Source organism: Aphis gossypii, chromosome 2 (assembly GCF_020184175.1).
Source record: "Aphis gossypii isolate Hap1 chromosome 2, ASM2018417v2, whole genome shotgun sequence".
Classification (NCBI taxonomy): Eukaryota; Metazoa; Arthropoda; class Insecta; order Hemiptera; family Aphididae; genus Aphis; species Aphis gossypii.
The window spans coordinates 42,426,288-42,451,545 of NC_065531.1; the positions used below are offsets into that span (position 1 = coordinate 42,426,288).

Sequence of the window (25,258 nt, forward strand, 5' to 3'; positions counted from 1 at the left end):
AAAATATAAGTTATAACAAAAAAGTACATCTGAGTAGGCCAAGATGGTCATTCGTTTTACTTTGCAACCCGTCGGAGTTTATCATTTTTATTACCGTTATATATTTTTTTCGCAGCTTACGACGAGACATACAGCTAGGGATCGTCTGTACAAAGGACCCGACAACCTTTACACTAGCACATCACCGGCTTAAGAAAACTCACCAATGGATCATTGTCATCTGTAGACCCGAAAGAATTAACTCTTACAGTAGTTCACTTGTAAATGCTCCGAGGTGTATAAAAGAATAATATCCCTTGTCCCTCATTTTGTATCTCAGACGTTTTAAAGTATACGCGTCCTATAATCATGATATATTGTTATTATTTTATGGATATTTTTATTATTATTATAGTAATATATATATAATATCATATATATTATTCTTCGTTTACATTTCAATATTTTATAGAAACATAGGTATTAGCAATTTCAAACGTACCGTGTATACCATCTACGATATTAATAAAAAAATAAAAATAATAGGTGGTTTATTCAAGTTATAAGAACTACGAATTTAATACTGTATCCGTTTAAATCGATCATAGAATTTGTTTTTTGGTAGGTATTATATACATATCGATAAGTTTTTTTTTTTTGTACAAGTACATTTTACAAGTGACGAGCAACTAACAGTAAGGGCAATGGCGATGACAAGTTTGATAATTTATAAGTTTGGTTACGGATGTCTAATTTAAAGAGAAGCGGAGAACGTCGAAAGCACGTTTCCCTGTCGCCGCCCAAGTTTGTGCAAAACAAGTTAAGTTTCCCGATGAAGGAGGGAAAGAACAGCGTGTTTTGGTATTCCTAGTTCGTTGTCATTTCAGATAGCTTTGTGATTATTTTGGAACATGATTTTCATTTGAATGTATTCCTTTGCATTGTCTATTCCATCATTTTTACTAGTAAAAACGTGGTTAAATGAATACACATTATATATTTCAAAACATAAATTTACAAAAATAAAACATTTTACTAATACATTTTTTTTTATTTAAATCTTTTTTACATTTCCTGTTTTAATATTTTAGTTAGATAAATATATTATAATTAAAATATGATAAGTAGAATTTAACAATAAAGAAAATATTACTAGTCGGTTTAATTGATATGGGTATTATTAAAATGTGATGCTAATAAAATCCAATATAAATCAAATTCATATTGATACGGCTTTGTAATACATTATATGGTATATCTTTAGTGTACACACCTATTCACTGTTTTAAATAAATAAGCCAATACTGTAATATACTTATATTTTATAAATTAAACATGAAAAATACTCTCGTAATGTGCAGAAATTTAAAATTTAATGAAAATATTAAAAGTTAAAATATAATAAGAATAATTTTAATATAACAATAAAACAGTGAGTCTTAAATAACTATATACAGTTCATTATTAAAAATACTATTATTCAAGTTGATTGTGTAAGATTTCTGGTTTCGCACTCGAATGTCTTCAATATTATATTTCTTTCTCTCGTAATAAAAGATAATAACAATTTGTCTTTTTTTTACTATACTTACAGTAAAATTATTAAAAAAAAAAATCAATTATTTTTAATATAAGATGAACAATATAAACTATCAAAATTTCAATTATTACTAATGGCCATATGAAGTATAAAAATAAATTGATTACCCAAGAAGAAGAATAGTTTAAAAAAGCATTTAATATTTGTATAAATAGGTACTCATATTTATCTATAAGTGTTAAAAAATAAGTTAAAAGTAGTACCTCATATTATACATAATTTTATTCAGTTTTTTATTAAGTATTTGGTTTTGATAAATAAAATATTTACGATAAATTACAAAGTTATGTTAAACATTTATTTTCCAATTTCTTTTGAAGTATAAATGCAAATATAATTTATTTTATGAGTAAATGTCGATATTACTCGTAAACTCCACATTATCCATGTACAACATTATCCTTACGGTGATTTATGTTAAACTTTGGGTAAGTGATGTTAAATCCATCCAAGAAACTAATGTCGATATTACCCAAGTATATATCTGGAGAATATTAATTATAAATAAAATAAAAAAGTGGATACCGTTGTACATAAGATGACGAGAGGGTCACTATTATGGGTGTACCTTTTAAATTAGAATTCAATGATATATCATTGTAAATGAAAAACCGATTCTGAGAAAAAACGGTCTGTCAGACTATATTACCAAGTATATTCCATGTTTTTTGTAGAATAACTATTAAAATAATATATTTTATTTTTAGTATTATAGTAGATTGATAGATTTTTTCCCAAAAATATTGCATTTAATTACTATAATAATGTATATTCAAACTGTATTAAATCAACTTCTATAACTCAAAATATGATAACATATTTTTGTAAGTACACAATAAAATAGTAAAAATACATTCATAATATAAATATATAATATGAGTGTTCTGTCGTCACTGATTACCCTTCTCATACTATATATCAACAAAAAATATTCTCCATATCTTATTATATACTATTTTTTTAATGTAATTAAAACTATAAAATGAATTGCATTTTATATTTATAAGATTTTATAGTTTCAATACGAATTATTTATGAGGAATCTTGTATTACATTTTCAAATCTTATATATAAAAATGAAATTTTTTTGAATTACTAATAATTACCAAATAATTGCTAATTTTCGTAATTTATATGAATTATGTCAAAATGATTACTTTGAAAGGTTTATAAAAATTGTTGTGTACACTTTTAATCACTAAAAACAACCCCCATTTTTGAAAATTCAAAAAATCTGTCTCAAAACCCGTTTAAACACACATACATCGTTGTAAAATCAATACATCAATTGTTTCGTCCATAATCTATAATAAAAAATTATAAATACATTTTATTTATATATTTATATTTTAGAACTGTTATGTTTTAATTATTAAAATGAATATTATTATATAAATTTACTGTAACTTCCTATTTTTATTACGAGTTTAACTATTTTTAAACTTAGAATTACATAATGCGCCTGTGGAATTGTATTTTTATATTATATTTATATAACATTTTATTTGACATGAGTATTTTTTTATACCTACCCCTGACCGCTATTTAAAGACAGTTAATTTATAATTTTGTATTAATCGGATGATCGGGTATCGTAGACTTTTCCTACAATTCGATATTTTCATAATAAATTTATTATATACCTTTTAAACATAGGTAGGTACCTAGTAATATATTTAGTTTTTAGGTAAATAGGTTCAGTTTATAATACATACATTTTACATAATATATAACAACCGTATAGATAAAATATATACTGCCGTTATCTTTAACGGGGTATTAAAAACACACAAAATCCAATCATAATACACACCATATAATACTCGTACAGAAAAACAATTAAAAAAAAAATTTTAATTCATACAATTTGTACTTTCAGGCGATGATCCGGATAAGCTTCTCTAGGGGATTATGTTATATTATTATTATTATATAATATTATACGTATATTTTTCCATCATTTTATTAATTTCTCATTTTTTTCTCTTCTTCCTCCACCATAGCTCATAATATGAGGAATTATAAATGAAGGGTTTCGGGACACGTACGCACTCTCGCGCACAATGGGACGTCCCGCTTCGGACATATAATGAAACGCTGCGTTGAATGCACACCACGCGCCACATATATATATATATAGTCTCCGCTAATAGCTACACATTTTCTTCTGTACACTGATAGACGTCGTGTGTATACGTTATGTATGTATAATAGGTGCAGATACGCACAAAATTGGTCTATATATGTATAAGGTACATTTATATAAAACGCGTGTGGCACTCGGTTTTGGTGCACGAGGACTGGGCGGCGACGGCGGTGGATAAGTGTTGGTGGTTTCGTAAGAGAGCAGTGTAGGGAAAGAAAGGGGATTGTTGTACGTACGAAAGGGACATGAATGATTATGATGATGATGATGACGATCATTATGACTGGAGCTTACCCCTGAGAAACGCTCTTGTTTCACGCAACACAAAAGGCGCCATCATCAAACGCAATAACATAAATCGACCATTTGACCTTTTTACGAAAACGCCCCGGACACGTCTGATGCGATTGAAATAAAAGTTATGAACCGAAGATCGTATGCAAGTAAGTCTATGTTTACGGTATTGGCCTGACATCGGTTATTGCAATTATAATGTCATGTATAACCTTTATACCTGTATGTTAAATACGTAAACTCAAAAAAACATTTTGGAATTTTTTTGAAATTCTTATTATAATAATTTCATCCTAAGCACAAATACAATACTAAGTATAGACTGTAAAGCTAAGACTATATAATAAATATTTCACATAAATAATTAATATTTTTATAATTTAAAATTTCTCTTAGTTTTTCAGAAATATTTTCAAATTTAATTTATAATTAAAATAGTTTAACCAAGGATAAACAAAATGACTTCGTTCCAAGTTTATATATTTTTCGTGAAAATCACTTAAGGAAATTAATTAATGGAATGAGTTGTCACTACTCTTTGGAATACGATCTGAGCTACATAACATGTAATTTTATAGTAAGTTTATTATTATAAGCTATATACCTAATATATTTATACATTATACAGATAACCTTAGTTATTTCATAATGATATCGATCGTCATTAATTTAATATTTTATTCCCATAAAAGCAAAAGCATTATAAGTTGAATACAGAACTTTACTGTTGCAGAGTTAATTTATTTTACTTTTATAGTAACATATTTGCAAAAAGTCAATGCACCTTATTATATCTTTGAAGAGTTAATGTTATGACAGAGATAATGTGTGTTACCGCACTTAACGTCAAAGTACGTAACTTTTTTTTCAGTTTATCGATAGTTGCGTACAATGGATGGATTAACTAAAAATAATAGAGAAAGTTTAACAATTACACACATTATAATATTTCTTAATAGTTCAAACTTTTGCACGGTTAATGTGTTGATTGTTTAATAACATAATTCATTTTCATTGTGAAATGTAGGTAGATAAGTACTATGGTTATATTAGTATATTAACTATATTATATACGTTAACTGTTAAGTAACGAAGTTCACACGTTATATTTTATATATATATTATTGTTTTACAATTTTTAATTATCGTGTCTTAATCGTCAGACATAACTACAAAATAATGCAACAAAATGCAATTTTGAGTTGAATTGAAGTCTCTGTATTTAGAAACGTATAAAATATATTATTATTATATGCAGGTTAATAATAATTATAATATTATTTGTATATACCATAATTTAAAAGAAAAATACATAAATTTTGTTAAACTATCGCATATACACTGTGTAATGCCTATAAAGGAATAAGGAATAGGATTTAAGCATTTGTATCTAAATATTCATAAATGATATAATATAATACACAATACCGAAGTATTATCGACAATCGCATGCATATTATGAGACCTTAATATTAAAAAATTATTGAAAAATATAAAAATTCAAACCAAAATTAGATAAAAATTATATTAAAGAAAAAAAATATTTGTTTTCATTTTTTATTCATAAGTATGATCTATAGAAATCCTAATAATATAATAACAGCAAAAGATTAAATTACGAGTACGTTAAAAAAGTGGTAACAAACAACAAATAACTCACCACAGATTGAGAAATATAAATAAAATTAAACACTCGATAATAACCAAAAAATTTGGATTATCAAGACTATCTAAATAATTTGGTTTTCAAACAGCAATAATTCACACAATTAAATCGACCGTGTATATAGAGACGAGTTATAAGGTTACGGTCTTTTAGGTCTATGGTGAAAACTGCAATTAAATTATTACTATATTATAGAAAATAAATAATATAGCACTAGAAGAAATATTTATTATTAATAATTAGGTACTAATTTTTCAGTTGTTACTCGAAAATGGGATCATTTTTATAACCACGATAAATAAAATTTCGTAATTAATGCGTTCGTTTTCTTCGTAATGATGTTTGTTTTTATTTTATTTTTCTGTACTTACCTAGGTACTCGGAAAGTCCCAGGTATTTTACTGTGTGTTATCTTCACTAATAGACACCAACCGTCAATGTATCGATCTAAAAATCTGTTCACGTACACTGCTCGTACGCACCGTTTCCGTATATAATGTATATTATATACAGAATATAATATAATATTATACTATACTTACAGAATTTCAGATTTCCGTGCAATATAGACAGCCCTTTACGGAACCACGTGTGCGTACTATAGGTAAATGCGGCAAGGAAACGCTCTGATGTCGCGGTCGGTAGAGGAACACGAGAAAAAAAAATAATATACGTATATATAGATACCTTTATACTATATTTTTTTTAGTATGATAATAATAATATGTCCAGGATTATAGTTATTCGTCTCCCGCGTACCTATATAGTACACGATATTATGTGTGTATACATATTACGCTCACGGTAATCTGGTAAGCGAGCACAAAAGACCGCCGCCGCCATATAAAGAGCAGCCTAATGGAAAGAAGAAAAAAATAACACTGCAGAAAGAATTAATGCGTTTCGCTTGCGTGCGTGGGGACTTGGCTATTATTCGGCCATAACAAGGCCCGTAAGCCAATCCCGGTGTCTCGTACATTATTACTTCGTCGTATAAATAATACTGCACAGGGTGAATCTTTTAGCGTAGGGCACGTTCGTTATTTTGAAAAGTACCTATTAAAATTTTTCAAATAATTTTTGAAAATGTCATACGTTTTAAACATTTTAAAATCTATGACATTGTTATTCGGTTTTTATACTATTAATATTTTATATGTTCATAATTATCACTGTTTTTTGATTGGTTCGAATAAAAATAAAAATAAAACATAATACTTAATATTACTCCACAATCAGAAACATAAATAATATCTTACGTCAAAAGAACCATCCTGTATATTATAAAGTATGATGCGGACAGTGAGTGCAATGGTGGAAATATCCTGCGACAATGATGATAACTTTCACGACGATGACGCGACGACAATGTAGGATAATAATAAACATTGTATTGTTGTGTTCATCAATGCGTTTTTCGTGGATATGGTATGAGCAAAATCGATTCCAACTACCGTATACCTGGTTATCATAATATATGGTACAATTGTTAATTATTAATGATAATATAACGATTAAGTATTCTTATTTTGTGAAATATTAAGTCGTAAGGTAAAAATCGAATCATGTCACATTTAAGTTCAAAACTTTTATATTTTGAACGTTAATGCTATATTAACACATCATAATAATATAATAAAGCCTTTATTGTAATGTTATAATAATAGCATGTTGGCCTTTTTATTGAATGGTATTCGGTATATGTAATGAAAAGCAAGACGTCAACCATAAATCTCTTCTATAAATTTTGTCTTCTCTTTCGATAGTTTAGTTGCTTTAAAATAACTCTGACGAAAACGGATACAGAAGAGGATGGAAAAAAATAAAATTAATAATAATAGTTTTAAAGTAAATAATATAAAACCGAGAGAAAAAGTATAAGAATGTACTTTAAAATATTTTTCTCACTCGGCTATATACTTATCATTTTAAACAACTAATGTTTTTTTTTTTAAACTTTTTAGTATTATTTTTTTGTGTTACTTTAACTTCTTAGTTCTAACGCTTCTACTTTTTTGTGTTATTTATTTATTTTATTTTTTTTATATATGTATTTACACATTTTACACTAGTATAATATATTGCACGTGCATAACTAAACCCGTATTTTTATACGTTCACGTCGATATAACATATACGTTTTTAAAAATGCCTCATTCCGTTTCCTTTTTTAAACTATAATACTTAAAAAATACCAAACTACATGCTTATTTTTTTTGGTAAAATAATACATATTAATTCGTTATCTTTAGTTTTTAAAGATAAACACTCAGCGACTATTACATGTTTATTGTATAACAAAAATGGTTAGGTAACTGTAACACTACAAATACACTATACAAAAGTATTTTCTAGTTTTCACTGAAAAAAAATGGAAAACCAATAAACGGTACTCGATAAAATCAATTTATTTTTAAATAATCTCAATCAGTGTATAGGATTTAAATAATGTCTATTATTTATTCTCGGCTATGACTTAATAGTTATAATAATAATAATATAATATTACACGTATGTTTGACGTATAATACTATTAGTTATGTACGTTTATAACACAAATTACTTTAATTAGGTACTACGTAAATGCGATACTATCGTCAATCATCATTGTTAATGAAATATCGGTTTATATAATATGGCTGGTGTTTTTTTTTTTTCGAAAACTGGTCGAAATTGACGAGAAATCGTTTTGGTGTATTCCAAGCGCTCGTCTTTAGATCCAACTGATTCAATTTCAGAACCGTGTGCCGGGAGTCAATTTTCAAACGAGATTTTCAGAGTGAGAATAAAGGGGCCATGTCTATAAGACGGAGTTGATAATGCGAGGGGGTTGTATTGCCACACTCCAAAATGGGGGGTAACTGATACGCACATTTGTAACGCCCTCCGGATCGAGCAATAAATTCCGTAAAGGTTCAATCGATGGGGATATAATATAATATACTTTGGAGATGTAGAATCCAACGTTCCATTAATTTCCATACGCGTTATTTGTCAGTCGAGGTTAGCAAACGACAGCAAGACAAATGAATTCAATTCCAATGGTTCCCGGTTAGTGGTTCTTAAATTTTGGCCTCGACAGTAAAGCCTACTGCAGTCACATTATTGACACAGAACACTGCAATAATGATAAGCGGGTAGTCTCCTCTCGCAGTTCCATGGCTTATATAAATATATATTATAATATAGGTAATACCACTGAACGTTATAACAAACGCGTTTTGGGATTTGCCTAATGAATTACCGCAACTAAATCCTCTACTTCCATGGATGTAATCGCAATGTAATGCAAAACGTACCCAAAACATTCGGTGTTATTTTTTCGCAGAGTTTCCCATTTTTAGACTCTCGTGGGTAATTATTTGTAAATAAACCAAACAAAATTAATTTAATATGCATTCTTAAACTAACTTTTTATAGTTAAATATTTCATTCTAAAATTATAATTTGCGAGTAAAAGGGTTTTTTATGTAAATGAATGTGTCATAAAATAAATTATTGAATTCTTTAATATAATTTAATATATATTAAACCTACCTATGTACCTAGCAATTAATTTAAATAACAGTTGTACCATTTTCGTAAAAGTGTATAAACGCTAATATTTTTAAGAGAGTAGACACTGATGATTGTCTTTTATTATGAAACAATTGAAATGAAATGAAAATGTAAATTAAGTTACATTTTTAAATTTTACATTGTTCAGAAAAAACGATTATCGTTTATCACATATTTCTATCTGTTTAAATTACATCATCGCAACAATTAACAATAATTATGATAATATAAAACTATTATTATTATGAAAACATAATTACGACGAATCGTTAAATTAAATTTAGGCGTACTGTTTCTTTTCTTCGTCTTAATAAGCAGACGGAATCTTCAAAATGTTTTCATTGATGTCTATAATAACGTTCAACAATGACTGTATCCTAATTGATATGGTCTTATGGAGATTTAAATAGTTTCTCAAGTAAACGGAGAGAGACTAATGTTAGAAGAGAATCAATAGAAGTACTAGATGATAAAATGGTATATTGCCAAGTGGCAATTAAAGTTCTACGAGAGTATGTTAAGATTGCATTGACGACGGCAACCTATGAATGAAAGTCAAAATAATGTTTCGCTACGAACCACACACACACACAAAGACAATTGCACTTAAACCGCATAAATGGAATTGTATGGCTCTAATTATCAACACAACAGGGGAGAAACGAGTTGGTTGAAATTGTGTCGAGATCAAAATATAAAATTTAATTATATCGTCATTGTAGCGAGGCAGATAATACAATAATAAAGATTGACGCGTAGCTCGTCACAGCGGTAATATTGACAAATCAACTATATTATAAAATACGCAGCACTGTTAACACGCAAAATATCATCAAAACCGTACGCTTTATGATGTCATTCAATTCCACAATCATACTCATTATTATTGTTATTAGGTGTGTTATGTTATTATTATTGTCATCATCATCATCATCATCATCACCATCATCATCGTGACTTATATATATATTATCATTATGTACATAGCAGTGCAAAAGTCGATACGATAGTCGATGTGTGTATATATAACAATATGTTTTTATGAGGTTTTGTAGTTGTACGGTGCCATTTTATACTATGTTATTTATTTAATAATTTATATCTCGACGCTGTCGCAACATTCATATTTCAATGCGTTTTCTCTTGTCGGCTACATCCTTTTTCATATTATTTTATTTATCACCATTAGCCAGTGTAATTAGTCACAAAATTACGACTTACAGGACTCGAAAAAGACATGATTTATGTTGTATTGTTACATTGTTGATCAATACCTAATAAATTAATAATACGAGTACAGTCGTTATAATATGATTCTAGTTCAATATTTTTTCTTTTTCTTTTTATACATATACCTACTATAGTAATTCGTCTTTCTGTATACGCGTGATGCGCTGTATTGGTGCTGTTGAAATATTGAACGCAAACAAAATATTAAACGTGAAAATCGAGGCGAGCTAATGTATATATTATACGAATAACAAATGATACGTGCAATAAAGATTCTAAATTGAACTTTTGGATTGACAAGGGTACACAGAATAAAATATATAAATACACGAAGGTATATGTAACGGTCTGACTCTATTGAAAATTTGAAAATACATCAAAAGAGAATACACTATTGAAATTCGAATTTATTTTTAGTTCAATATAGTGCGAAAATATTGAAATGAATATTTAAAATACACTTTTAACAAAAAAAAAAAAGTAATAATAATAATAATAAATGTGTATAATATGACATAATAATATTATAATATAATATTTTAATAAGCTTATACAATTATTTTTGTTAATAATAAATGAAAAGCGACTACTTATATTATTATAGCTATTTTTATACGAACCGCACTGGATACATCGTATTATTATAATATCAAGGTGTGTTTTAATATTATGATATATTTTAAACAATCTAAACAATAATAATAGTAATAATAATAAAAAGACGGTATAATATTTTAAGCAGATTAAATAAATATGAGAAACGAATAAGAAGTATTGTTTATACTGTTACGTTTTATGTTAATTTGTGTAAATTAAATTTTGCCAGCTGTTGGTTGTTTACCTATTTGCACTGGAAATGATAATGAAGGTTGAAATTACTTCTATATTTGCATATATTTTTCCATCCCTATGATTCTCAGATTGTATTCATGGTATAAAAGACGCGCCTTTAATCACTGCAGTTCAGTGTTTATGTTTCTGAAGAAATTCGGTCCTTTGAGCTGATTGTCTATACAACAGGTGTTCATTGATCGTAAAAAAGTTTTACCGAACTTGACCGAATTGTTGGTTGTCTTGACGTTTTTAAAACTCGGTTCTTGATTTATAGTCTGGATATTGCTGCTTTTTATATCATGAAACGATTCTTTAAAATATGTTTAATTTCCGACATGCCATAACGGTCTCGCGGTATCTCCCCCAACAAAATAAATATAGCGAGTGTTAAATTTTTGATTTTAATTTTTCGAAAATAAAATCATATTGATCTTAATATTATTTTATATTATGACTAGTATTTAATGTGATTTTCTCTAATATTAAATTATTATAGTTTAGTTGACAATATTGAGAATATAGTATGTAATATACTATGTAAAATATAAATTTATAATATCTTTTGTGTGTCTTGTTTTTAGGAATAAAAACACCAATTAAGTTATACTATAATAAAATATATAATTGATTTTTATTTGTTTTCAGACCACAATGCAAGTACGAAGATTTATATTCCTATGCGGTTTTCTGTGCATGATCAATTATGGTTTTGGCTGTCAGTTGTCTGAGTTTATGTGCGATACGGGCTATTGTGTTGCTTTGGACAAATTTTGTAACGGCAACGATGACTGTGGTGACAAATCAGATGAACCGCCATATTGTTCACGTAAGTCTTTTCTCTGTTTTTATTTATGAAAATCTGGTGTGCATTAAGTTTTAGTGAAACAATAAACGTAGTTTTGCTTATGGTAAAGTCAGGATTCTCCGATATTGTGCACATTTTATATGCATACACAGAATATTTTCAATAACACTAAAATAGATTTGATAACTGTCGTAAAAAAAAATAAATAAATAAAAGGTTCATAACTAGATATTGTTTACGGGATTGAACCTTAGTCGTGACTTCACGCGTTTGATGAATAAACAGAATCGAACATCATTCACATATGTGTTGGCACCAAATAAACTACTCTTTGAGACCAGTGAATACTCAAACCTTTTGCATAGGTAACTATTACTTTTGACATAAAACTCGAATCATGAATACGCGTGACACACGAGTACTAGTAAATTATAATTCTTGGGTTTTGCTAATTCTGAAAGACTAAGTTATACGACTTTAAGGTCGTGTACGTATATTTTATTAGCTTTTATGGAAATTTAAATCATCAGTGTTCCATATTATATGTCAGTCACTGATTTATTTGACATAAATTAGGTAGGTACAAATTTAACAAACAATACAAAGGGAAGATAGGTAGTATTGAATTAAGTCACACCAGTATTATAATGTATTGAACATAATATAAATTTCATATCGGATGAATCGCCAAACATTGGTGATTTATTAAATATTATTCTATGGCCTCAACGAATGTTTATTAAAAGCCTATGAATATCATTAATTGTATCTAAATATTAAAGATACTTGGTGCTTAAATAATAGATTGTTATTGTATTTTTCTATACATTTTACTAAAGAAAAAATACAATATACCTAATAAAAATTAACAATTACACAAAATAGCCATATAACGACGCTTGCAAGAATCCCGGTTGTCACTATGCATCATCGTTATGATGGGGCAATCGCAGAGACCTATAGATTAATAATATTGGTCATCAGCCAAACCATTTGTTGCTCATACCTCTCGATAATAATTATTACGTAGTATTCCGATACAATTTGACCGATAAATACTATGTCTTACTCGTATAATTGCTTGGATTTTATTTAATTAATATGAATTTTTAATATATTACACGAAATGCTCGAAAACTACTAACGGAGTCTATCCTATGGCCAAATAAATCTTAATAATCAATTATTTAATTATTTTTATCGTGGTGATTTTTACGTTCTTTCAGTTTTTTTTTTAAAGATTCTTTCTTTCACTTTCATACATTCTAAAGCATAGTTTGTTTTGACTACAATATTTTGTTTACTAACAACCAATATTATATCGATTATAGTTGAACAAATAAGTTTCAAATTAATAAGCATTTAAAGTTTTGATGAGTGGAGTAGAGAACTACAATGTTTCTAGGCTACACCTTGTAATTTTAATCCACTCGCCTAAACTTTAAACGCTTATTAATATCAAAAAAAAAAACTTATAGATATTCAACACTAACAATCTTTGAAAAGTATTCTGTTCTCAATTATGAAATTCAAAATAAAAAAAAATGGTAGAAACTATTTTTATTTTTTTATATATATAAAATTTTACACTTTGGTCATTACATCGATCTCTAGGCAATTTAGTTAATTCAAGTTTTATTAAAAAAAAAAAAAATCTTTTAGGCAATAATTCTACATTAATATTAAATAAAAAGTATCTGATGCAATTGAAAACCTATAAAAATTATAGGATTTCTTACATACCCTACACTAGTGAATCTATTTTGCAATCACGTATATTATATTAATTAGATCAGATTTTGAAGAAATTTTAGATTTTTCAACTGTTCCACAAAACGGTGGAACGTCAAAATAACAATTTATTACCACCGCAATTTTGTTCGATACTTTTCTTCTATTTTCACGTAATCGCCACCGCCTTATATCCGTTTCCCATATTAAGTAAACACTTTAACGTGTCTTCTTGTCAATTGCCAGTTGTTTGCTGACGGCGCCAGAGATTGGCGATCAAATCTCTACTTTGTATTGTGCTTTAAATGCGACTTTCAATATTCTTTTGTACGTATGCGGCCCTATCGTCGAACATGGATAAATAATAATGGTCCTAGGCGATCATAATAATATGTTCTTTATATATTGTGTAGGATTATTGCATGGCTCCATATATGTACCATTTGTGTAGAGAGTTAATGCCCATCACTTTTGTCACGCAATGTGCATATATCAGACTGCAGATGATCCGTGACTTTTTACATTTTATTATGTTTGTTCCTCATCTGTCCTCTACATCAAACATGATATATTTTATTATGTGTAGAAAAAATGTGCAGCACAAATATGTAATTTCGATTCCGCTTGACTGCTTGTTATGGAATTGTGTCCTAGTACAGCTCGATCGATTCTTGACCACTGACCCAGTGGTTTGGTCACTAAATTTATTACGCTTACAAATAGATTTTTGGAATGTGTCCAGAGCAAATTTACAGATTTTGTATAGTATATGTATATTATACACATGTTAAAAACATATCTGACACCTTGTGTTTGTGAGCTTGCAGTGGCGACAAATAGGGTTGAGATTTGTAAAAGAAGCTTAAAGTGTGATGGTGTGAAGAGAAAATTTAAAAGTCGTGTGGTTGAAGGGGTGTGATCAGATAATCTTGATTAATTTTCTGTAATTCTACAAACTGATGTGATTTTTTTATGAAATAATATTCAAGTCGCGTTGTTTTCTAAACAATGTTTACTAGTTGTACTCCAAAAGAAAATAGTCTTTGTTATGACGTATTCTGATAATAACTAACTCCTTTACTAATATAATTTAATACATAAAACGTTTTAGGCTAAAGTAACTAAAATATATGTGATATACTTGAATTCATCAACTAATATTATGAAAGATAAATAACTATGTGTAGATATCACGTAAACGATGTGTTTTTAGTGTAATGTATCAATTTATTAAAACTTTCGTTAAACTTTTTAATACACACCACACGTGCGATATGTAAGTAGTATGGATAGTGCACTGAACTAGAATATGAAAATAATCGCATTATGACGTGGTTAACGTATAAATTAACCAGTTTAAGTACAAAATAACGAAATAACAAATAAAACGTTCGCTTAAAACTAACAGGTTCACAGATACTTATATAATGATATTTATTTATTATGTAAATAATATCATGTTTATTTATAATATGGTATTTACGCTGTTTAATATAATTTTCTATACTTACTACACACTTTACGTATTTCATATCATTTGCATAACATTTTAATATATTATATACCTATACATAGGTATTAGTCACATTAGTTACATAGTCGTATTATGTCTTGATACTCTAATATTGTCGACTTCATACGACTGAAATTTAATGTCGTTTCACAATAATAATATTGTATCAATAATAACATAATATTCCACTAGTACATAATGACATAATATTTTAAAACATCGTGACAAGTGTGTGAAGTAACTTTATTCGTTATTTGCACAAAGACGGCAGTGTAAATAATTGTATATAATTAGTCAGTAAATAGACATAGAGTGAACTGCAGAATGTATATATTGATAACTGTGGCCACCAAGGTTTGAATTAAAATTATTAAAAATAACAGATGTGAATAATATGATACAACCGACAAATTCACACAATTATGATGGAGTAATAGTGGCGATCGACATCTAGGGTGCTTATTACTGGGTAAATCAAAATTAGTGACCCACAAAATTAAATTTTTATTATTTTACTTTACGATTCCTGATTAAACATTAACAGTCGGTTTGTGGAATATGAAACATTTCACGCGATTATCAAACTATTCTTATTTTAAATACACAAAAAACCTTATCCAATGAACTAATGACTTAAATTTTGGATCGTAAATCGATCTAACCGAAACGAATTCGGAGGTCTCTCGAAAGAACCAAAAATATATTATATTATCATCGTACTAAATAATAAATAAAATCGATAATAGATTTAGCCTTCCGACGAGTAAGGTAACAGTTACAAAAAAAGGGACAAAAAACAATAGCGTATTACAATAATAATGATATAACGATATCGATCGATTTGACGATATTGTTGTTTTATACGAAATCATTAAGTCACTTATGTTAGCAGCAATGATCACGACAAGACGTATGATAATATATGTATAAAAAAGTTTTTTTTTTTTTAAAAAAAAATTGCGTCAGATACGTTTGTAGCAAAACGGTATAATATCATAATTTCACACGTCGAAAAACTCAAAGGCTCACTCGCGGCTACCGGAACACCTTGCAGCGGATTTCGGTCGCGTTCCGGTCACCCGCGGCCTTGTGTTCGATGGCCGGGGCGCAGCTCTGGTAAGTCGGTATGACGGACTTGATGTTGCTGTACGCGCACTCGCCGCCGGTGCGTTCGAGCAGGCACAGCGTTTCGTGGCACAGGTCGGTCAGGTTGTACGTGACCTTCGAGTCCAGGCCGTCCGTGGCGGTCACGAACGCGCCGGCGCTCAGCTGATACCTGTTGATGGGCGGCAATAGCTGTCGGTAGTACGTCACCAGGGCCGGGCCCACGAGGCCATCGCGGCCGGCCGACGTAAGCTTCTGGAGCGACTTGAGCGCGCGCACCGTGGTCGGCCAGTCGGCCCGGCCCACGTCCAGGGCCCGGCGGATCGGCAACACCGTCCGGGGCAGGGCCGACAGCACGCGCTCGCCCGAGCTGTCCCGGGCCAGCAGTTCCCACAGGCCGTACGCCGCGCACGTCCCGTACGGTCTGGGACGTTCGCGCAGCCCGTCGGCCAGCACGGGCAGGTACGCGTCGTAGTCCACCTGCTCGGGCGGCACCAGCCACCGGAACCGCTGACCGTCCACCACGCCGTGGACCGCGGCCAACGGGAAACCGAGCCGGCCGTACGAGCTAGCGAACGCCGTCGGCTGGGCCGGGGGGCGCCGAGGAGTCCGCGGGCTGCCCCCCATCGTTACCGCGTTCTTCTGCGACGGCTGCTGCGCGCCGCCGTGCCCGGTAACGGTTTTCCGTGACGACGTCTCGTTCGAGCTCTCGAGTCGTTGTCGTCGTCGTCGTCGTAGGACGTCTTCTTCCTGTTTCCGGACGTTCATTTCTGATGTATATAATATTATATATTATAATATATGTATGTATTGCGTTCTCCGTCGAACTTCTCGTTAACGCGCTACGCGTTTTGCATTTACACTCGCTACGCCTGCCCCGTTTCGATGGTGACCAACGTTTTACCGACCGACCGCTGCTTTATTGATTTGTACGATCGTGTTATGAGTAATATTATTATTATTATTTTTTTTTTTTTTTTACTAAACACTAAATTATATTATTATTCCCAAAAATAAATTTTTCAACCGGCGATTTCTGAGAAAATGTTCAAATAAAACGCAAGACTGTGAGCTTAACGAGTTAAAAACTTAAATTAAAGTTATTTTTAACTGAGTTACATAACGAGTTACTTTTTTTAAAGTAACTTCTAACTTATTAACGAGTTGATTTTATTTCCTCGATACATTTGTAGAGTAACTTATCAGTTAATTAATTTTATTGTTCTTACGTTAACTATTGTGTTTCTAGAATTAATATATGTAAAATATAAGTATTTTTCTTGTACAAATTATTATTTATAATTTAATATGTATAGTGATATATACTTAATTGTGGACAGTCGATGTATTGAATGCACATTCCTGGATTTCAGTCGAGAACAAAAAAACATAATATATAAATTATAAATACAACCACGTAAAATATGTCCTTAAAGGCTTAAAATGTTACAATCTCGTCCTAGCATATTATAAAATGTCAAATCTTAAAACAATAACATTACCTTATCAGTTAAGGATATTTTAGATATCCGTGAACACATAAAAGTTAATCTAAATAATTTATAACTTTATTCAGTAATTCATACATTTTTTTAAATACCTAATTAGTATAACACAGTAATACACTGTATTTCACAAAATAAATGTTATATCGCGACAACATTTTAATTGCATGCATATCAAACTATACTCTAAAACCATGTCCACGCGATGATAGTGAAAAGCGATAATTTCTAACCATGACTGCTAAATATCATAGTAGTTTAAAATACTTTCATCACAAAAATACCACCTTACTACTAACTGAGCAACAATTATGTGTGCGTCAATCTGTTAATGTTTTTCTCAAAAACAAGCACACACATTTTGTCAGAATTTCGAAACTATGTTTTTTTTTTTTTTTTATATGAAAAGAATTCATTGGTTAATCTTTCATCTTCAAAAATCTTTTGTGTGTAATATTTCAAATACCAGCGTGCAAACATCGTTTATAAAATACTGATTTTTAACACTATTAATGTGTGCTTTTACTTAAAACTCCAACATAATATGCAATTATCTACATAATTATAACACATCACAAAATTGTCTAATCATTAATCACAACGCTATATCCATGCGAGGGACGTTGTTCCAGTTTCGTCGAACATATTTTACGCCGTCACCATAAATCGATACGTTATTATTATTATTAAAAATTTTCGTCGTTATTTAGTGTTGTTATCGCGTCCAAACATTATTCGTTTGGCCGCAGTTCATATTTTTCGACAGTTTCACCTCGTGATTTGTTATTTCTATATTTGTCGACGTGCACGTTTTTAATTTGTTTCTGACCGAAACTTTCTCGTCGATCTATTGACTTATTACCCGTTATTTGTTTATGTTTTAAACAATTTTATCATTGTACGTGTATTTAATTCTTCGTGTACCGAATAAAATATACATGCGTCATATTACTCGTGTAATACTGTAATTCTATTTTTAAAAGTTTGCGTTTGAAATCATAAATCATCGACAAAGTCTACCCATATTCCAAACGTCAACAGTTATTAGTACTTAATTAAATATAAAGATTAGACGTGACTATCTTTGATTATATTATAGTTTCTACTCAAATCTCAGATGTGATGATATTGATTACACACATTAAAATATACGTTTGAACTTATAAGACTATAGTCTATAACTATTATATATTTATGGCACAATGTTTAAATAACAAGATTTTTGAACATTAGCCATCTCAATAATATCTATATAATATATATATTATAATATAATATAATATATTTTTTAAATTTAATTTGGCGTTTAACTTAATCACGTTGCTAGGTAGGAGGTATCTATATTCTATAAAAACTTGTTTAAATGAACGTTTTAAATTCTTCATCACCCCGTCAGCGAAATTGTTACTCAAATATGCATAATAAAACTTATATTTGTATAAATAGAAACACATGATTTTGATGCCTACCATATTATACAATTTTAGATGGCCCAATCATTTTCTTTCTTAATAATAACTTTAAGACACTAAAATCAAAGTTAACCAAATGTAATCATCAATATACTGTAAATATTTCACTGTGCCAGCCATTTTTTTTTTCATATTAGAAACTAAAAGTTATATTAAGACACTATTTGACTGCGGCATATTCTATCAGACTTTAACGATAACATTGTATATTTATCATACAAAAAGTTTTATGGATAAATACGTAACGTTATTATACGACATACCTAAAACTTAAAAAATGATACTATGTAATAGGTATGTATACACAATTTATTTTTCTATATTGATTTAAGATAAACGGCATAAAATATTTAATGTATTTGCCCAAAGGGGAAAGTACTAAAATTTTGTTTTATATATGTGCCATGAATAATGAGAATTAATAAATTTTTTATGTTATCATAATATATAATATTTGCGTATGTTACATGTATGTATAGGCATTTAATAACAGCTATACATTAAGTAAATAAATAACTTGTTAAAATTTTTACAATACATACCTTTATAAGTACCATATTGAAGTTTACTTTTTTTTAGACTTTAAAATTATTGTTATGCCATATACAACTCCCCCATATGTCTAAATATATAAAAAATAAAAAAGACAACGATAATTTTTTATAAAACATATTGATTGGTTATGAGGATATTGAAAAAATTATATGTTTCCATATTATTCTTTACAGAATTATAAATATAACTATACTGTGTTCACATAAGCCGTGCTTGAGTGTACCAGCAAAGCGGAATCGGTTTTGATGAAAAACTTATCGACCGCAATTAACGCCGCAAAGAGATGCTTTTATAAAAATTGGATGGGTTCTTCTTAATGTTGCATTCATATCCACAAAAGTTATTGTAGCTCTTCAAATGATTCAACCGACCAACTGTACCCCCGCCCGCTTTTAAATAGATACCTAACCTTTGAAGTAGTTTCTTGGTAAGACACGCGATTTATTTTATTCTCGGGCGTCTCTATACATGTAATAATATAATGTGTGTATATATATTATATTATACGCATAGAGTAACCTATACATGCACAGCGCATCAGCCCATATGGATGAGCAAATGCACGAGAAATATTTATATATATAAGGAGAATCGGTGGAGAAATAGGTGAAAAAGAACGCTGCGGTGTGGCGGTGGATCTCTTTAATTAATGTGAAACGGTAAATATTCTCCACGACCCACGTCGGTCGGGCCGCACGGGCGCAAATCGCATACACCGGCCGTATAATATATCTATACTTAAGTCGGTTTACATCAACTGTACCTACGTCGTATACATTATATACGTCCAATCGCGCACTCATACATATTGATGGGCAGCGTTTCACCTAAGTAATTTAATTAACGTAAGAAACTTCCGCAATTGCCCGCGGTCGGCTCGAAAAACAAATAGACTTTTCCATTTAGGTAAACACGCCGCCGTCCCCTCCCGCCGTTTGTTGGTGTTGTACCGTCAGCCTCTCGTGGCACTCGAAGGATATTTCTCGGGATTTATCCCACCTCGGCGCACGGTTTTCGGTCCATTAATTACAACGTCAGTACCTGGTACGCTGTACGTTTATATATATATATATATATATATAGACATATTACAATATAATACATAGACACTCGGTCCCTCGATCCCGGCTGTCTTCCCGGTGACCTTTTTGTTTGTTTTGAATTTTTTTTTTTTTTTTTTTTGAACACACGAGCAAAACGTTAAGTTCGACGGTCTCGCGTATATTATATCACGTAGTTTGTTGTTCGTTTTATTACAACTTACAATTCGAATTCGGATTCGGAATTTATTCGTCTAGCCGCGAAACGAAATAAAATTATGCTGCGACACCGCAGGCCGACTGATAATTGTTTTGTCGATAGCGTAAATTCCATGAAAGAAATAAAGACACAAAATAGTTTTTATTTAAATCCTGTAGAAATATTAAACATGTATTGTAAAATAATTTGGATTTAAAATGTTATTTATTTTACGTTACAAGGGTGTTTTTATAAACTTATTCCATTACAGTGTAATATATTTACTACTACAGTTGCATTCTATGTTTATTATATATGCATATGTGTGTAAATATATGTATAATATAAATTCATTTTACAACGTGTGTGAATAACACATAAGTTTATAAACATAGAAATGTATTTAACAAAAGTTGTACATTTAAACATATATTTGCCAACTTCAAAAACAGTATAGAATAGTTTGCATTTTTATAGATTAAGTAATATAATACGTATATATAAATAATAGACAAAAATTATTATGATGGAGAAAAATTAAAAAGTATTCAATAAATAATAAAATTATAGTGTATAATAATAGTTGTAACTATATAGTTGTATAATATTTTTTACATTAGATTATAATTGAACATTTAGAAACAAATTATATTAATAATTATGGTTTTTATGACTTCGTAAATGTTATTAATTTACTTGTACTTCTAATACAACTTTATACTTGTTTTATTTTTTAAATAAAATAACTGAAAAAGAGTGCCAACATTGTTTTCTAACGTCTCAATATTATTACATAGTTACATTATCTATTTTTACGATAGTTTCGAAGAAAATAAAACTTAAGTTATCTATTCATACCGGTCATAGCCTTAGCTAAGTAAACATCTCTCTCGCAAAATCAATTCAAAGATATTTAATAATGTTATTATCAACTTATATAGATATTCATTAAGCTCAATGGTTATTTATACTAATCACGTTTTTCTACTCAACTGTTGCAAACTCTAAGTAGCAGTTCTCAACCTTTTTTAAAACATGGCAAACTTTGCTCCTCATATCATTTTTGTGGTATATAAGAAATTTTTTCTTCAACGAAGAACCTTTTTTTTCGACACATCTACAGTCAGTTCATGGAACACCAGTTGACAATCATTGTTCTAAGACGATAATATGAACTTTTATTATTTTTCCAGCATAATATTATATTACACATAAATTACTTAAGTAAAACACTAAGCACAAAAAATTCTAGAACAATATAAAATATTCTCTTATTATCAATTATATTATAATTTTATTGCATAAAAATAAAATAAGAACATTTTAGGGAAATAATCATTATTTCTTTGGTATCACGTCACTTGAAATGGTTTGAGTTTATTAAATTACAAACAATAATGAATCGTCATTATCTTAGACTTTTTATTCATGTATACATTATCGTCGGTATCTCATTTATATTTACTGAAAACGACATAAATTAAATAAATTAAGAATGATAAGTAAACCTCATCTGCAAAAGAAAAAGAGTGAAACGTATTTTTTTTATTTAACAAATTATTCTTTTCTATTGTTTTACTTTCACTGAATATTATTCATTTCTTATTGTGAATTGCTATTTGTGTTGACATTTTCTGTATAATTTATAGTTCGTGATTTTCTTTTCTGTAAATAATAATTATAAGGACTATTATGGTTCAACCTATTCTTAAATTAATATATTAGTATATATTAGTATATATATATATATATATTATATATAATATATATATATATAAATACATCACGCATAAAGGATATAATTGACTATAAAAATAAAACCCTATCAAAGACAAATAAAATCTCTCTAAATTATAGTACTGTATTGTAATGTAATCGTTTACAATATTATATGTATACGATGTATAGGGTATTACACATTAATACAGTATAGGAATGATAGAATTATTGTAAAATTATAATCTTGTATACTTAAATATATTTTACAAACAAATATTAATTATCGCTACGAATATTTGTCTCGTTAATAGGATTGAGTCCAATTCAATTTAATTTAATATAAATGTTTATTAAAATTATTATTATAAAGAAGAATAATTAACATGATAAAAGGTTTTATTGTTATAATTATAGAAAACTGTTCGTTAGTAAATAATTTAAAAACGTACAATAATTAATTTTTGTATTACAGACTTTACAACTAAACTATTTTAATAACTTAATTAACATGTAAACTTTTAATAAAGATTTGGGACTATTATTTAATACAGATTGCCTTATAATTATATAATATTATGAACTCTGAAATTTCAATTAAAAGTTAAAACTAAAATAATCTTTAATTTAATAAACAATTTTATTGTAATAATACTATTTACAATGCAACTAAAGTGTAGTCTAAATCTTTTTAGATTTACAATATCCTAAAACAAATATGAAACATTAATTTCTTTAGTATTAACTATAGATTAAATATTAGGTATTTTATATTTAATAAATGCATTAAACACATAAAATAAAATATTAAAAGCAACGTTTAATTATTAAAAAAAAATACAAAATACTATATCATAATATTTTGTTTTATTTTACACTATAACTTACTGTAAAAATTATACATCATAGTATATATACTATCCGTTATAATTTTAACGAAATTAGGAATGCCGTATCGTAGGTATGCAAAATATAAATGAATCTTTTACATAATTTTCACAGTACATTTACAATTTTGATATTTTGAATGGCCAGCTAACTAACAAAAACCATAACTTTTTGCCCAGGTAATATATTATACATTTTAGTGTTTTACATATACAAGTCTAATCCATAAAGTTTTGTGATTAGTTTTCTCTGGTATCTCTACCACGGTGTGCATGCTAATCTACTTTACTAGTATAACATACGAGTAAAATGTAAGTCATACAAAATGATTTACCATTTTATTAGTTTTTAATTTTTTTACTAGGCAACTTATTTAATTAAAATAAATTGTATTTATATATATATATGAACGAATATACGTATATGCAAATTATGTTGTTCAATACAATATTAAATTATCATCTTCTGCTTCAAACATTTAATTTTAATATTTCAAAACAACTATAGTTATATTTAAACAGCACTTACATTTATGAAAAAATAAACAACATAATATGTTTCGTTGTTGGTAATAACAATAATAAATCAAGATAAAAAGCATAACTTAATATTTATATCAACGAATGAAAAATTAACAGTATCTATTATTGTATCCAACAAAATTTCGGGATAATAGTAAAGTTAACGTACACGTTATTGTTTTAAATAATCAAACAATCACAATACCATATTTCTTAAAAAAAAAGTTTTAATTTTATCAGTTTTATTGGCCAGTCGTTTTTCGTTTTACACATTTATTCCTAAAGAATGTATACCTATGGTACTTTTTGTTTTATCTGTTAGACAATGTTTATACGACTTTAAATAATTTGGTTTTGTCAGGTTTCCTGTGTCTGGTTGTTGATGATGGTATTCACTGTTCAGGATTGATAGTGGAGTTGCATGGCGAAGGTTGTTGGCGTGTTTTGCTTTTGTGTATATGTAGCACACTCCTTAGTAGAGGGCATATTTCTCTAGGAAATCTAGTGATTTTTCCACATTCGATACACACGTAAATATATACACGCAGTAATTTCGAGAGTGACCATACATTTGGAAATTTTGATACTAGCTATATATTATTCTAAATGCTTTTTTATTATTTTTATTGGAAGAATTTAAATATTTGGGCATATTTTATATTATAATAGTAAAGTTTTTATTACTTTTATTTATCCTGACGAGTCGTAGGGCTGTGATGCGATAAAATGCGACCGTTGGTGTAATTGAATTATATCCGTATCCGGTTAGCTCGTTAACACTATTCGCGTGGACGACACTTATTATTGTCCCTAAGATTAGGTAAGGCTTCAGTTACGTATTCATGGGTGATTCAAGGGGAGGGGGAGAAATCAGATTTTAAATAAAATTTCTATATTATAAA

The 25,258-nt window shown here is 28.9% G+C and overlaps 1 protein-coding gene across 1 annotated transcript in view; it reads left to right on the forward strand.

The window, feature by feature from the left end:
- The first annotated feature begins 3,741 nt into the window (after positions 1–3,741).
- Positions 3,742–25,258, forward strand: part of LOC114126934 (uncharacterized) — an 86,552-nt gene continuing 65,035 nt past the window's right edge. The window contains 2 exon segments of the mRNA XM_050201506.1: positions 3,742–4,168; positions 11,953–12,133. Of these exon segments, the coding sequence (XP_050057463.1) occupies positions 4,163–4,168; positions 11,953–12,133 (187 nt within the window). The 5' untranslated portion in view covers positions 3,742–4,162.